General features: G+C 34.0%; 2 protein-coding genes across 7 annotated transcripts; both read left to right on the forward strand.

The window, feature by feature from the left end:
• LOC108337439 (laccase-5) lies at window positions 1-3231 on the forward strand. Its single transcript, XM_017573968.2, has 6 exons — window positions 1-156; window positions 247-398; window positions 843-1087; window positions 1270-1398; window positions 1609-2565; window positions 2823-3231. Exons 1-6 carry the CDS (start codon window positions 61-63, stop codon window positions 2951-2953), a joined length of 1710 nt encoding a protein of 569 aa, XP_017429457.1. The 5' UTR covers window positions 1-60; the 3' UTR covers window positions 2954-3231.
• Window positions 3232-10644: 7413 nt separating this feature from the next.
• LOC108337222 (dehydration-responsive element-binding protein 2C) lies at window positions 10645-12912 on the forward strand. 6 transcript variants are annotated; one of them, XR_008250732.1, is made up of 3 exons: window positions 10645-10826; window positions 11217-12565; window positions 12731-12912. XR_008250732.1 is itself a non-coding variant. In XM_052881013.1 (2 exons), exon 2 carries the CDS (start codon window positions 11273-11275, stop codon window positions 12425-12427), a length of 1155 nt encoding a protein of 384 aa, XP_052736973.1. In that variant the 5' UTR covers window positions 10645-10895; window positions 11212-11272; the 3' UTR covers window positions 12428-12912. The 6 variants fall into 6 exon arrangements, 2 of the variants coding, with proteins under 2 accessions (XP_052736973.1, XP_052736972.1); XR_008250734.1 differs by having other exon boundaries at window positions 10646-10895; window positions 12785-12912; XR_008250733.1 differs by having other exon boundaries at window positions 10646-10826; window positions 11212-12565; window positions 12785-12912.
• Window positions 12913-13220: the final 308 nt, after the last annotated feature.

The following is a 13220-nucleotide window of genomic DNA, read 5'->3' on the forward strand; positions in this document are numbered from 1 at the left end:
TCTCCCACTATCTCTTCCATTGCAATTTCCAACCTTAACCATCATTGCCACACTACAACAATGGAAGCTCTCAACACCATTTTCTTGGCTATTTTTCTTGTCTTGGCTTCAGCATTGTATTCGGCCAATGCCAAAATCCAGGAGCATGAGTTTGTTGTAAGTTCTTCTTTCCCTCGGTTTTTTTTTTCTCTCTTTCTCTTTCTTGCTAAGATAATTATTAACTTGTTGCCGTTTGTGACGAGACAGATTCAAGCAACACCAGTGAAGAGGCTGTGCAGCACTCACAGCACCATCACTGTGAATGGACAATTCCCTGGCCCAACTTTGGAAGTCAACAATGGAGACACTTTAGTCGTCAAAGTCACTAACAAAGCTCGTTACAATGTCACCATTCACTGGTATCATATCAATGGCTTCACTTCTCACCGTTAAATAAGCTTCATTGATTATTTTAAACAATCACATATTCATTCAACACTTTTTTTAATCTTTTCCCTTTAGATTAATCATCTTATTCTGCCCATATGGCACTTGGCAATAAATTTTTCTGACAGTAGAAACACTCTATAAAAAAAAGCATTAAATAACTTTAACACTATTTTTTTAACAAAAACTTCTTATCTTTGTATTCTTAACATGTGCTCTTGGTCCATCGGCATACATTAAAAACTCTCGTTTTCACTGCAAGAGTTTCACTTAAATGCAGTTATACCAGTATTTATGCTGCATGCCACGTTCATCACTTCATGCATGGAATGGGACTTTTAGAAGAAAAATATTTGATTATTGGCTTATTAGTTTTTGTTGCTATTCTAGCTATTTGATTTACTGTATTTGTTCAGGCATGGTATTCGGCAAATGAGAACAGGTTGGGCTGATGGACCGGAATTTGTGACTCAGTGTCCCATTCGCCCAGGAGAGAGTTACACCTATCGTTTCACCATTCAAGGACAAGAAGGCACACTTTGGTGGCATGCTCATAGCTCATGGCTAAGAGCCACTGTTTACGGTGCTTTAATCATTCACCCCAGAGAGGGAGAGGCATATCCTTTCGCTAAGCCAAAGCGCGAGACACCAATTCTTCTAGGTAATCATCATTATAATTATAATTATAATTATACTAATTCACATACATGGGTATAATAATTGTTGGTAATGATGATTAAGAAAATGATATTGTGGGATCTGTTATTTTCTTTTTCTTTTGACAAATGCTATGCACTTGATGAAGATGGTTTAACGGTGAAAACAATGATGATCATTTATTAGGGGAATGGTGGGACGCAAATCCGATCGATGTTCTGAGACAAGCCACACAAACAGGAGCAGCTCCGAATATTTCTGATGCATACACCATCAACGGTCAACCTGGCGATCTTTACAAGTGTTCTAGCCAAGGTCTGATATTATTATTGCTTAATTTTCATTCAACTCATACACATATCTGCATAAGACCATTAAAAATGACACGATATTTGCACAAGACAGTTTTTGAACAACCAACCGAGGTTATTCTGGTCCCAGGAAACTAAGTAAAAAAAAAAAAAAAAACATTGTCCAATGATTTTATAAATCTGATGTATATTCTGTTGATGATTGGCAATGTAGGAACCACTGTTGTTCCAATAGATTCTGGTGAGACCAACCTCCTTCGAGTCATCAATGCTGCACTCAACCAACCACTTTTCTTCAGTGTGGCCAACCACAAACTCACAGTGGTTGGTGCCGATGCCTCCTACCTTAAACCCTTCACCACCTCAGTCATCATGCTGGGTCCAGGCCAAACCACCGATGTTCTCATCCAAGGTGACCAACCACCCTCACGCTACTACATGGCTGCACGTGCCTATCAATCCGCACAAAACGCCCCTTTTGACAACACCACAACCACAGCCATTCTCAACTACAAATCTGCACCATGTCCTGCAAAGGGTATCTCCACCAAACCCCTTATGCCCTCTCTCCCAGCTTACAACGACACCAACACAGTCACTGCCTTCAGTAAAAGCTTCAGAAGCCCCAGACAAGTTGAAGTCCCTGCAGAAATCGATGACGACCTTTTCTTCACCATTGGCCTTGGCCTCAACAATTGCCCTCCAAATTTCAGCCCAAACCAATGCCAGGGTCCAAATGGAACACGCTTCACTGCCAGCATGAACAACGTCTCTTTTGTTCTCCCCAGCAACGTCTCCATCTTGCAGGCTCATCACCTTGGAGTCCAAGGAGTGTTCACCACTGACTTTCCTACACAGCCTCCTCTGAAATTTGATTACACCGGTAATGTGAGTCGTTCGCTGTGGCAACCCGTTCCCGGGACTAAGGTGACCAAGTTGAAATTTGGATCCAGAGTGCAGATTGTGTTGCAGGACACTAGCATCGTGACCCCTGAGAACCACCCCATTCACCTTCATGGGTATGATTTCTACATAGTAGCAGAAGGTTTCGGAAATTTTGACCCCAAGAAAGACATTTCCAAGTTCAACCTTGTTGATCCACCTATGAGGAACACCGTTGCAGTACCTGTGAATGGATGGGCAGTTATCCGATTTGTTGCCGACAACCCAGGTAAAGTCAATTACTCCAAATTAAAACAGTACATGTCCTAAGGAAAAATTATTACATGATGACAAAATTCACATGACATGTAATCATGTCACGTAGATATTGCTTAATGAACACTCCATGATCTTAGATTACTGAAAGTATGAATTTTTTTCATACCATCAGTTATCATGATGTGTAAAATAATTTTATGAGTGCTTGTTAATGCAAGAATTTACTTAAAGTTTGATGTTTAACGAAGAGTGATGTGATATTTGTAGGAGCTTGGATTATGCACTGTCACTTGGATGTTCACATCGGGTGGGGTTTGGCCACTGTGCTCTTGGTGGATAATGGAGTTGGGTTGTTGCAGTCCATAGAGCCTCCTCCAGAGGATCTGCCTCTCTGTTAGAATAATCAAAAGCAGAAATATTGAACTTGTATCTGTAGTTCGTAATTTTTCCTAGTCCATTGTTGCTTCCCTGTATTAGGGGGTATTTCTTCTTTTGCTCTGTTTTTGTCGTTTTTTTCATATAGAGATAATCAGGGATTAAAAGAGACGGTGATGTGATTTCAACACAACATGCCGTCTTATCTATCAATAAGCCCGATTCATTAAACTGATGTTAGCAGTTTTCTTCCCGTTGTGGTTTATGTTATCTATCAACAAAGATGAGTTTTGATCCCTCACTTTTCTTATTCAATAGTTTAGTATGCTTCTTTGAACGTGTGTGTTCCATAGAAGAATTTAATGGCTTTGACAAAGTAAAACACGACACAGTTTATGAAATAAGAGCAGTGCATAGAATAATTAGAATTGATGAAGTTGAACATTGTGGTATGAGGTAGACGACCAAATATGAGGCCAAAGTGTTACATGTGTTCTGTTGTGGGAAAGGTCAATGTGGGTGCAACAGCATTGAACTGAGTTGTAAGTAACATAACAAGAGTTCATTTTGCACAAAGTAATGTTAATGGTTAAGACCAAAAACATTCTGGTCCCCAACTCTTTACTTTTGCCAACAAATTCAGGAATTCAGGAATGCACAAAAATCACAAGTAATATATGAAATTCTCAATGACTTTACTTCTTATTATATCACTTTAATATTCAATTAACCTCTCATTCTCAAATTTATTTTCAATTAATCACTCATACATAGTTTCCCACTTCTTCATTCATCTCTTAAATTTGAGACATACGAAAATGGATGTTTTCCTTGTTCACTTTTATGAATGCTTCAAAACGAAATTTTTATCTAACATTACAGTTCTTATCATAAATCTAAATCTTTGTTAGTTTATGCATAAATTGAAATAGATGGTATTCTTCATTCTTAGTTTAATATATAAGAATATTTTAAAGCGCCATTATTTGTAACATAATAATAAAAATATTATTATTGTTGTTGTTATTGTTTCAAAAAAATAATATGTAAAAAATTGTGGAAGGTGCCTTACATTTTCTTCATAATTTGCATAAGAATGATAAAAGAATTCCTTATTACTTTGTAAAAGTTTTGGTCACTAATTATATTTTATCGTTTCAATTCATATTATCAAATATTCGCTTTTAATATTTTTTTGTTGATGCTCTAAAGTGCAATATCATTATATTCATTTTTAAAACAGAGAATGCAAACAATTATTATAAGTACAAAGAAAATTTAATCAAGAGATTTTCATGCAAAAATTATGAACCAAAATATAGACTTTTCTAACTTTTTTTAGACCAAAAATATTTTTTGTAACATCCCAGATTATATAAAAGCATATAATATAGTAAGTCCACATTTTAATAAAAAAGAACAGTTAGAGTAGACTGTAAATAAAATAGTTAAGCTTACAGTTATCCAAAAATGAGACATAATTTAAAACTTAAATGTAAATAGAGTATTTCAGAAGGATAGGAATCACCGGGAAAATCCTCAACAACTAAATAGTAATTCAAAATACATGAAATACTAAGAGAATCCTAAGGAGACTAAGCAGCAACATCGTCTTCCTCCAAAGCCTGCTCCAGAGGCACCTCATCCACCTCTGCTCACATCCAAGTGGATGATCATTGCAAAAGAAAAGCATACCCAAGCAAACACAAACACACAAGCAAGGGTGAGCTAGATATAAAAATGATGTTATAGCAGTCACAAGCAATATGTAAGCAAAGACAGATACAGTGCACTACACCCACATGACTTGTTGCACTTAAACTTGACTCATCCGAACTTAGAATGATTGTCGAGCTATGGCGGGTCGTGCACTCGTGGTGGCCTCTATTGCTTTGCAAAGCCATTGTCAATGGGTTTCACCCTACCACACTCACGAGGTTAGTCCGTTATCACTCACCTTGGGCCATACTGGAAGCACCCAAGACTAGGACCTCCTGCTACTACTCACGACATGATTCAATCCTCTCTACTTGAGAATGATTGACCATTGTAGTTTCAGGATAACCCCCAAGAATGAGCTACCATGCAAATCATTCTAAACACTAAGGGCACCGCCATGAATCTTCTCCTTGAAGATCATGGAATTACGTCCAATAATATAGGGCACCATGTAACCTCCCTTTGAGATCCATGGAATTACGTCCATCAACCATATTATCACTTTGAAACTTAACTCTAGACATGAACCACCGAATACCATAATATTATCACATTGAATCCAAACATATAACCTCACCGATCATACAATATCATAGATACTTTTACACCATTCTAAAAATCAAAACACACTTCAAGGTTATCATAAAACATGAATAAAAAGAATAAAAACAGGTTCTAGGCAAGTCGCTCAACGCACCAAACTTGCTGTGTGAATAACAAAAATAGTGGGTTTTACTCACTCACATTCGCTCAGCGCACCAAGCCTGTGCGCTATGCTAAACTCCATTCGCACAGTGCACCAAGTTTGTGCGCTATGCTAAACTGAAAATTCTGCTACACATTATCAGACCCTAAACCCTCGTATAGCGCTCCAAATTCGCTATTCGAATTAAAATAGCATTTTCCCAGGCAACCACCAGTCGCACAACGACTAGATTCACTATGCGAATCACCATACATAGAGCAGCACCTTTCAGTCATTCGCACAGTGCACCAGCTCGCACAGCGAATGACCCAAACAGTAAGCACTCTCTACAGGGATTCGCTATGCGAGACAATTCGCATAACGACTCTGCATCATCTACAGAACGCAAATTCTGCAGAATTATGCACTCACACACCCCCTTACCATTTCTAGGCCTTTCCTCCAACTTCTAACACCTATAATTCAGGTTTTAGACCTAATTAAACTTATCTAAATGATTATAAACGTTCCTACTACAATTCTAAAGTGATTTATACTCAAATTCTACTCCAGAACACCAAAATCAACAACTTAGGGACTCAAACTCAATTCTACTACTTGTAACTTGTTTTAGACCAGTTTGAGGTTCCTAACAAGTCAAAATTGACCTATCTGAGCTACCCAAACAGCCCAAACCCACACAAGATCTCCCATGCCCAAAATCGCTACCTCACTACCTCCAATTTGCCCCAAAACACTACAGTTTCACTTGACCCCGTATCTAATCACCTTCATAACATCTCTACCTCGCCAATGAACCCAATCACAACAATACATTTTCCCCAGATCAATTTACAACAGCAATTTACAGTTTCACGTTTACTCATACAGATGCATACAAAACAAGGTCACTCTAAACACAAACTTGTTCATCAAATAGCAGAATATTTTCACATGCATTGTTCATACAACCCATAGAAAAGTATCTAGCTCCCCTTACCTTGGAGTTGAGCAGTACAACCCACTAAAATGCTCTAACAATGCTTCACACAGCAAGGACCCGACCAAACCCCACTGAAGAAGGAAAATCTAATCGGATGGTTGCGAAGCTCACTGCGCCGCGGTCACTTGAGCACCACCTAGTCCAACATGCAATGGCTGAATGTGAGGGAATGGTAGAGAGAAGGCAAAGCAAGGTTAGGAAAAATAAGAGTTCTAGAGAGAGAAGAGAAAGTTGGCTAATGAACTCAGATTTTGAAAGGTCCCTTCTAAGGTCATGATGTTCTTAGTTTTTACGGGTCTGACTGCCTTAAGCTAAGGCCCAATAACTTTACATTTTCAAGCCCTTACAATTTTTGTATTAATTTTATAGAAAAAATTAAAATATTCTTTATGTAAAATATGACAAAACTAAATAAATTACTTATTTAATTTATTTTGACTTAGCGAGAAAATTTTATATAAATAGGTAAAGAAACAAATTATTTTTAGTGATAGGTTTCGGTCATTCATAAATTGTATCTGAATTCTATGTAAGATAAAATGTCAGCCTATCTGACCTTCCATGTTAAACTGATAAGAATATTCCTTTTCAATTAATTTTTTTAAATATTTAAAAATAAACAGACGTGGTCCTCCTCAAAACAGACATTTAAAAATTATATGACATCAAACTATTAATTTTGTTTACAAAAATACAACTGATTATTTTTATATTGATTTTTTTTATAGATTACGTTAAATAGAAACATTAAAAGCCTGTTTATCCTTCACATTATTGTACTTAGATAGACAAAAAAAACTCATTAAAATTATGTTCTTACACTTACAACCATATTGAGTATTCATTTGATCAAATCTATTTAGATTTTTTTCATTGTTTTTCTTATTCAATACCATTAACAAAATATTGTAAAATATAAGAACCATTTATTATATAGGATAAAAAATACCTCTATTATAAATTCAAATAAAAATTTCCATTCCAAAATTAAAAATATAATTCACTAGTTAATCTATTTTTTAAATATATTTAAATAAAGATAATCTTTTCTTTAATATTTTTCCAAAACTTTAAAAAGTTTGAATAACTTTCTACAAACTATCACTAGAGCAGGATAAAAATTAGAATAAAGATATAACATAAGATCTCAAGTCGGTTATTAAGAAACAATGTGATAAATAGCATAATAGTAAGTTTCTAAACGTTGAAAACCTTTTAAAATTAAAAATAAAATAAACATATTTATATAATATTAAAAAGAAAAAAGAGCAAGATACTACATCGGGTATTAAGTAGAACTGATATAGTATAACACTTTATTCACACACACCGTATTTCCTGTTAGTGTTATTAATATATTCAATGTTTTAGATGGTAAATTTATTTCATCTTCATCTTATCTACATTTGATTTATCCGAAGTATATGTAATTTGATTGAAACTATTATATACAATTTTTTTTATGTTAATATATTGAATATAAATTAGAACAAGTTATTCAAACACTAATAACTTGTAGAGTTCACTGTTAACAATTTTGATAATATTAATTATCAAAATTAAAACATATTGAAAATAAATCTATATGAAAAAAATAAAAATAAAAGAAAAAAGATATTTAAACCATAATTTTATAAGAAATAAAATCATATTTAAATAATTGACTATTACATGTCATATAAACATAACATATAATAACGATCCTAACTCTTATTCAACATTTTTAAAACGAATATACTTTATTTTGCAATGTATATTAAATAGAAAGGATATAGGTAAACTTAAGAACAAAGATTGAATTTTGGTCTTTAACTATAGTCTAATGAGAAAGACACTATATTTATTTAATTTTCTTTTTGGAAAAGCACGTCATAATCATATTTTGGATAACGAATGAGAGGGGAAAATGATCTAGAATCGGTGTGTGATATTGGAAAGGGTTCAAGATTCCAACAAACCAATTTGAGCCAAATTCATCATATAATACACGCAAGTTGACCACGTATCAAACACCACTCTCACTCTGTCTCACCAAATACAATGTTCATTTATCAACTCAATAATCCTAATTTTCTTTTCTCCTCAATTCCCAACTTCCCATCTAGAAATTATTAGATGCTTGAAGAATATATAAATATTCTCATTGAGATATAACAAATTCAATATATACTTATTCGGATTTTGAGTGTAAATCTTTAAATAAATACTTTGTTATCTTAAAAAATTTAAGTTTGTAAAAAAATTAAGATTTATAAGTGGAAATGAATGTTATAAAATAAATATTTTTTTAAAAATATTAATTGTATTTATAAAATATCATAATAATAAATTTATATTTTTATTAGAATAATATTTATGTGAAAAATATAATAATAATATAATAAATAATAATTCATCTATCAAATTATTAAAATTTAATTGTAATATAATATAATTCAAATAGCATTAGGTTGAATTATTTTATAATAAGAAGGCTTTAAAACTTTTATTTAACTATATTTTTTTAACGTTTCTATCGAATCATATAAAAATAAATAGCAGGAATATAATAGATTTTTAATAACAAGAAATGTGATAAAACTGAACAAATATAATTATCACAAGTTTAGTACAATTACAAATATTTACAGTTTTTTTTTGTATAAAATAATCTATTTTCAATATAATGAATAAGTTAGAAATCTCAAATCAATAAGTGATAAAAATGATTTTTTATTTCATAAATTTGTTTTGTAAATTGAGTTAGAAGGTGTAATTTTGATCAAAGCTATCTCCATAGTTTTTTTTTTCTTTATACTTAAGGATGGAGAGATCTAAATGGATAATAGTATGGAATCATCTAATAATGTCTTGTTCTATTTCACTCCTGCACAAGTTAGAACCACCTTTCATCAAAAGTATGGTTAGGTTTGGTCGTTTGAATAATAATGGATATGATCGAACCGCAAGTCATAAACCACGTGTACCATTCGCACAACTACAAGTGGCATATACATATGACTGGCCGCGTGTCCCACGTGCATGGGTCACTTCTATAAAAAAAAATCACATGTTGCTCATCTCATTACTTTGGATTGGACATTGGGACTATAAACTCAAATTAGCTATTTTTTTTTCTTTTCAAATCTTCAATATTATCTATTTATAGTAATTTCTTAAATAAACACTTTTTCTTTCATTCTGAAAATCGATTCTCTAGATGGCATGTGACCACTTTACTTGCATATCACATATTCATTTTATCATCGCAACTTTTCAAAAGGCAAATTGTAATGTTACTTTTAGATTTTTATAATTTGAATATGTAAAAATAATTTTTTTTTGGGGTTTTAGTTCATTTTTTTATATGATTTTAAATGTTTTTAAAATTAAAACCAGTTTATTTTTCACGGTTGAGTTAATATATATCTCGCTTCAAAATTTAAAAATCCTGATTCCGTATCTACCGCTTTGGACCATTCTACAGATTCCTTTCTGTTTATTATTAATTCCTTCTATGATCACAAAACGGTGTGTTAATCAGTTTTAGTAAAAAAAAAAAAAACAGAAAAAACTTATTTCTAGCATCATTATCATTTTATTCATACACACTATCCATTATTTTTCATGAAGAAAAAATTCGTATTATTTTACTAATTATAACAATAATTTAAGTAAAATAAAAAACAAGTACTCCATTTGGAGAACTCGCCTTGTAATTAGGCTATTTTATCCCACTTCTTCAAAAACTGTCTTTTTTTATTAAATAATAGAAAAAAGTATTTGACTCCCTTAAATTTTAAGAAAACTTTTTGTTGATTTGATTTAATTTTCTATTTTTTAATTTTTATTTTTGCTGTAACGAGTAACTAGAATAAGATTCATGAACGTAGAAGCTAGAAAGCTACTAGTGTGAACAAGCAGATCTCGTACAATCGGGCCGTGGACCCAGTTTCATCACAGTAAAGCCCGCTTTCCAAGCGTCAGCAACAGGGATGAAAGAGCAATACAAGTATATATAATAATCACAATGAAGATTAACATCATGAGATATTTTATTCAGTAAAAGGACAAGATATTTAAGTTAGATATACTATAACAATGGCATAATGGAGAATATACCCGAAAGATAGGGACATAATGGAAAAGACTAAGGAGATTAAAAAGAACAGGTACTTTGAGAAGAAAGAAAACGAGCAGCGTTTTAGTGGCTCGGGAAGGTTCGAGGGCCACGTGCCAGCTGGTTCGGAAGTCCGAAGCATGATAACGCGACTAAGAAAACGCCACGTCATCAGTTCTGGGTGCAATTTAAAAATATCAGAAAAATCTAGAGAAGGCTATAAATAAAGATTACAGGGTGCAGCCCAGAGATTTTCTGAATCCGCTATAACCATATCAAACCAACACAAACCTTGTTACTCTTCACTCCAAACCAAAACACGGACACACTACAGAGGAAAAACAAAAAGGGACAAGCCTAAAATTAAATACACAGCGTTTTCTCTACTAGGTTAGTAGCATTGGATTCTTCCTCTCTGTTTATGGTGCACGCTTTTTAATTTCTTCACTGCAAATTCTTGTGAGTGATTTTTTTTTTCATTATTGTTTATAGGTTTAGTTTTTGGTTATTTATCTGTCTGTATCGTAATCTCGTTTTTTTAAAGGAGAAAACTTTCTGGGCAAGTTTATTTTATTTTTTTACATTTTTATATTTTGGCTTTAGCTTTATCTATTACTTGGGGGTTACGAAAATTCGTTTCTTGGTTGAATTTATTATAGGTAGTGTAGTCAATAAGAGCGTGTTGCGAAATCCTGTTTGTGATTGTCCACCTTTGTGTTGTGTTTTGTTCTTATGAGTTGCTGGTTACTGAATAATTTATTTGTTTGTTTTGAAGTTCAGATTGTGAATTCAGTTGTTGAGTTTTGCTGCGGACTTAGCAGTGAAGTTTTGTGGAGATGGGTGCTTATGATCAAGTTTCTGTGCGGCCTTTGGATTCTTCTAGAAAGAGGAAAAGTAGGAGCAGAGGGGATGGTTCTAGATCTGTTGCTGAGACCATTGCAAAGTGGAAGGAATACAATGAGCATCTTTATTCTGGCAAAGATGATGGTAGATCAACTCGGAAGGCACCAGCTAAAGGGTCAAAGAAAGGATGTATGAAAGGGAAAGGAGGACCCCAGAACTATGAGTGTAACTACAGAGGGGTTAGGCAGAGAACTTGGGGGAAATGGGTGGGTGAGATTAGGGAGCCAAATAGAGGGAGTAGGCTTTGGTTAGGAACCTTTCCTACTGCCCAAGAAGCTGCTCTTGCCTATGATGAAGCTGCTAGAGCCATGTATGGTCCATGTGCACGCCTCAACTTCCCCCACATCTCAGATTATGCTTCTGTCAAGGAATCGTTTAAGGACTCTTTCTTGGCTGCTTCATCTTCATGTTCTTCGACAACATCGGACACTACTACTACTACTACATCCAATCGATCAGAGGTCTGTGCAGCTGAGGATGCTAAGGAGAATATTCTACCTGTCCTTGATAAGGCCAACCGTAATGATTGTCACAAGGCTTATGAACATGCCTCACCAACTAGCAGAATGAAGCTAGAGCCGAAGGATGAGGCTGTGGATCGCCTAGACCCGGGGGCTGGAGAAGGAATACATCATGTTGAGCAGGCAGAGGATGTAAATGAAGACCAGATGGACTTTTCGTGGATTGATGCTTTGGATTTTAATAATGATGATTACTCCAAGAGCTTTTCCAATGATGAGTTATTTCAGGTGGATGAACTTTTGGGGCTAATAGATAATAACCCAGTTGATGACTCTGCGTTGATGCAATGTTTGGATTTTGGACAAACAGGATTTCCTGGAGATAGTAATCCTCAGCTTGATAATACGTCATCAAGCTTTGTTTATCAGTTGCAAAATCCAGATGCCAAGTTGCTGGGAAGTTTGCCCCATATGGAACAGACACCATCTGGTTTTGATTATGGATTAGATTTCCTGAAACCAGTTGTACCAGAGGACTATAATGGTGTAGGGGAAGAACCGCAATTTCTTAACTTGGACGATGTTCTGAATCATGATTCAAAGGACATGCTAGAAAGCAAGGAATGATGTTCTTGTCCCTATAATGAGGATGTTGTTTTTGTCTGAAGTCTACCTCATTTTCATCTGGTTCAAGCATCACAAGTAATCTGTCTCCAGGGTTGTTGTCCCCTTTTAGCAATATATAGGTGCCTTAGACGAATGCAGGTATACAACTAATATACAAGAAATTTGATATCTTTATGTTCTTTTAAATATGCTGATTCTCTGTAGGATTTTTTAAAATGGAGAATTTAGCTGACAAAATTTGTTAATTCTTTTGTTTACATGTTTTCTTTTTGAATTCAAATTGGACTGCCTTTAACTTCATAGGTGGAGCTGAGGAATAGGCTGTTTAAAATCGTTTGTTGTTGTTGTCATTTGTAGTGTCTTGAGCACTGACATGACAGAAGATTTCTTTGTACGAGGGACAACTAGTATATGTCTGTATTGCTTACTTTTGTGTATAAAAACTGAACAAGCAGGCGAATGTATATATTGAAAATTATTCTGAATTTTGTTGCTGTCTTTACTGTGTTCTTTATTTCATGGTTTTGGTCCTTGGGGATTCTATTGCTTGTGGTTAAATAGTAAGAACTGGTTACACTGATATCTGAAATTAATGAAATAGCACCATCAATAATGTAATCTTATTATTTGCGGATGAAAAAAAATGTATTCTTATTATTAGTTGTCTAATTTAATATTAGAAGGATTTGTTGGTATACCATTATATGGATCTTACATTGTTACCTTGTATGTATTTTTTTAAGTTTTAGAAATATTTTAACTATATTTTTGTTTTTCTTTTTTTAGAAAAAAA

Source organism: Vigna angularis, chromosome 7 (genome assembly GCF_016808095.1).
Source record: "Vigna angularis cultivar LongXiaoDou No.4 chromosome 7, ASM1680809v1, whole genome shotgun sequence".
Taxonomy (NCBI): domain Eukaryota; kingdom Viridiplantae; phylum Streptophyta; class Magnoliopsida; order Fabales; family Fabaceae; genus Vigna; species Vigna angularis.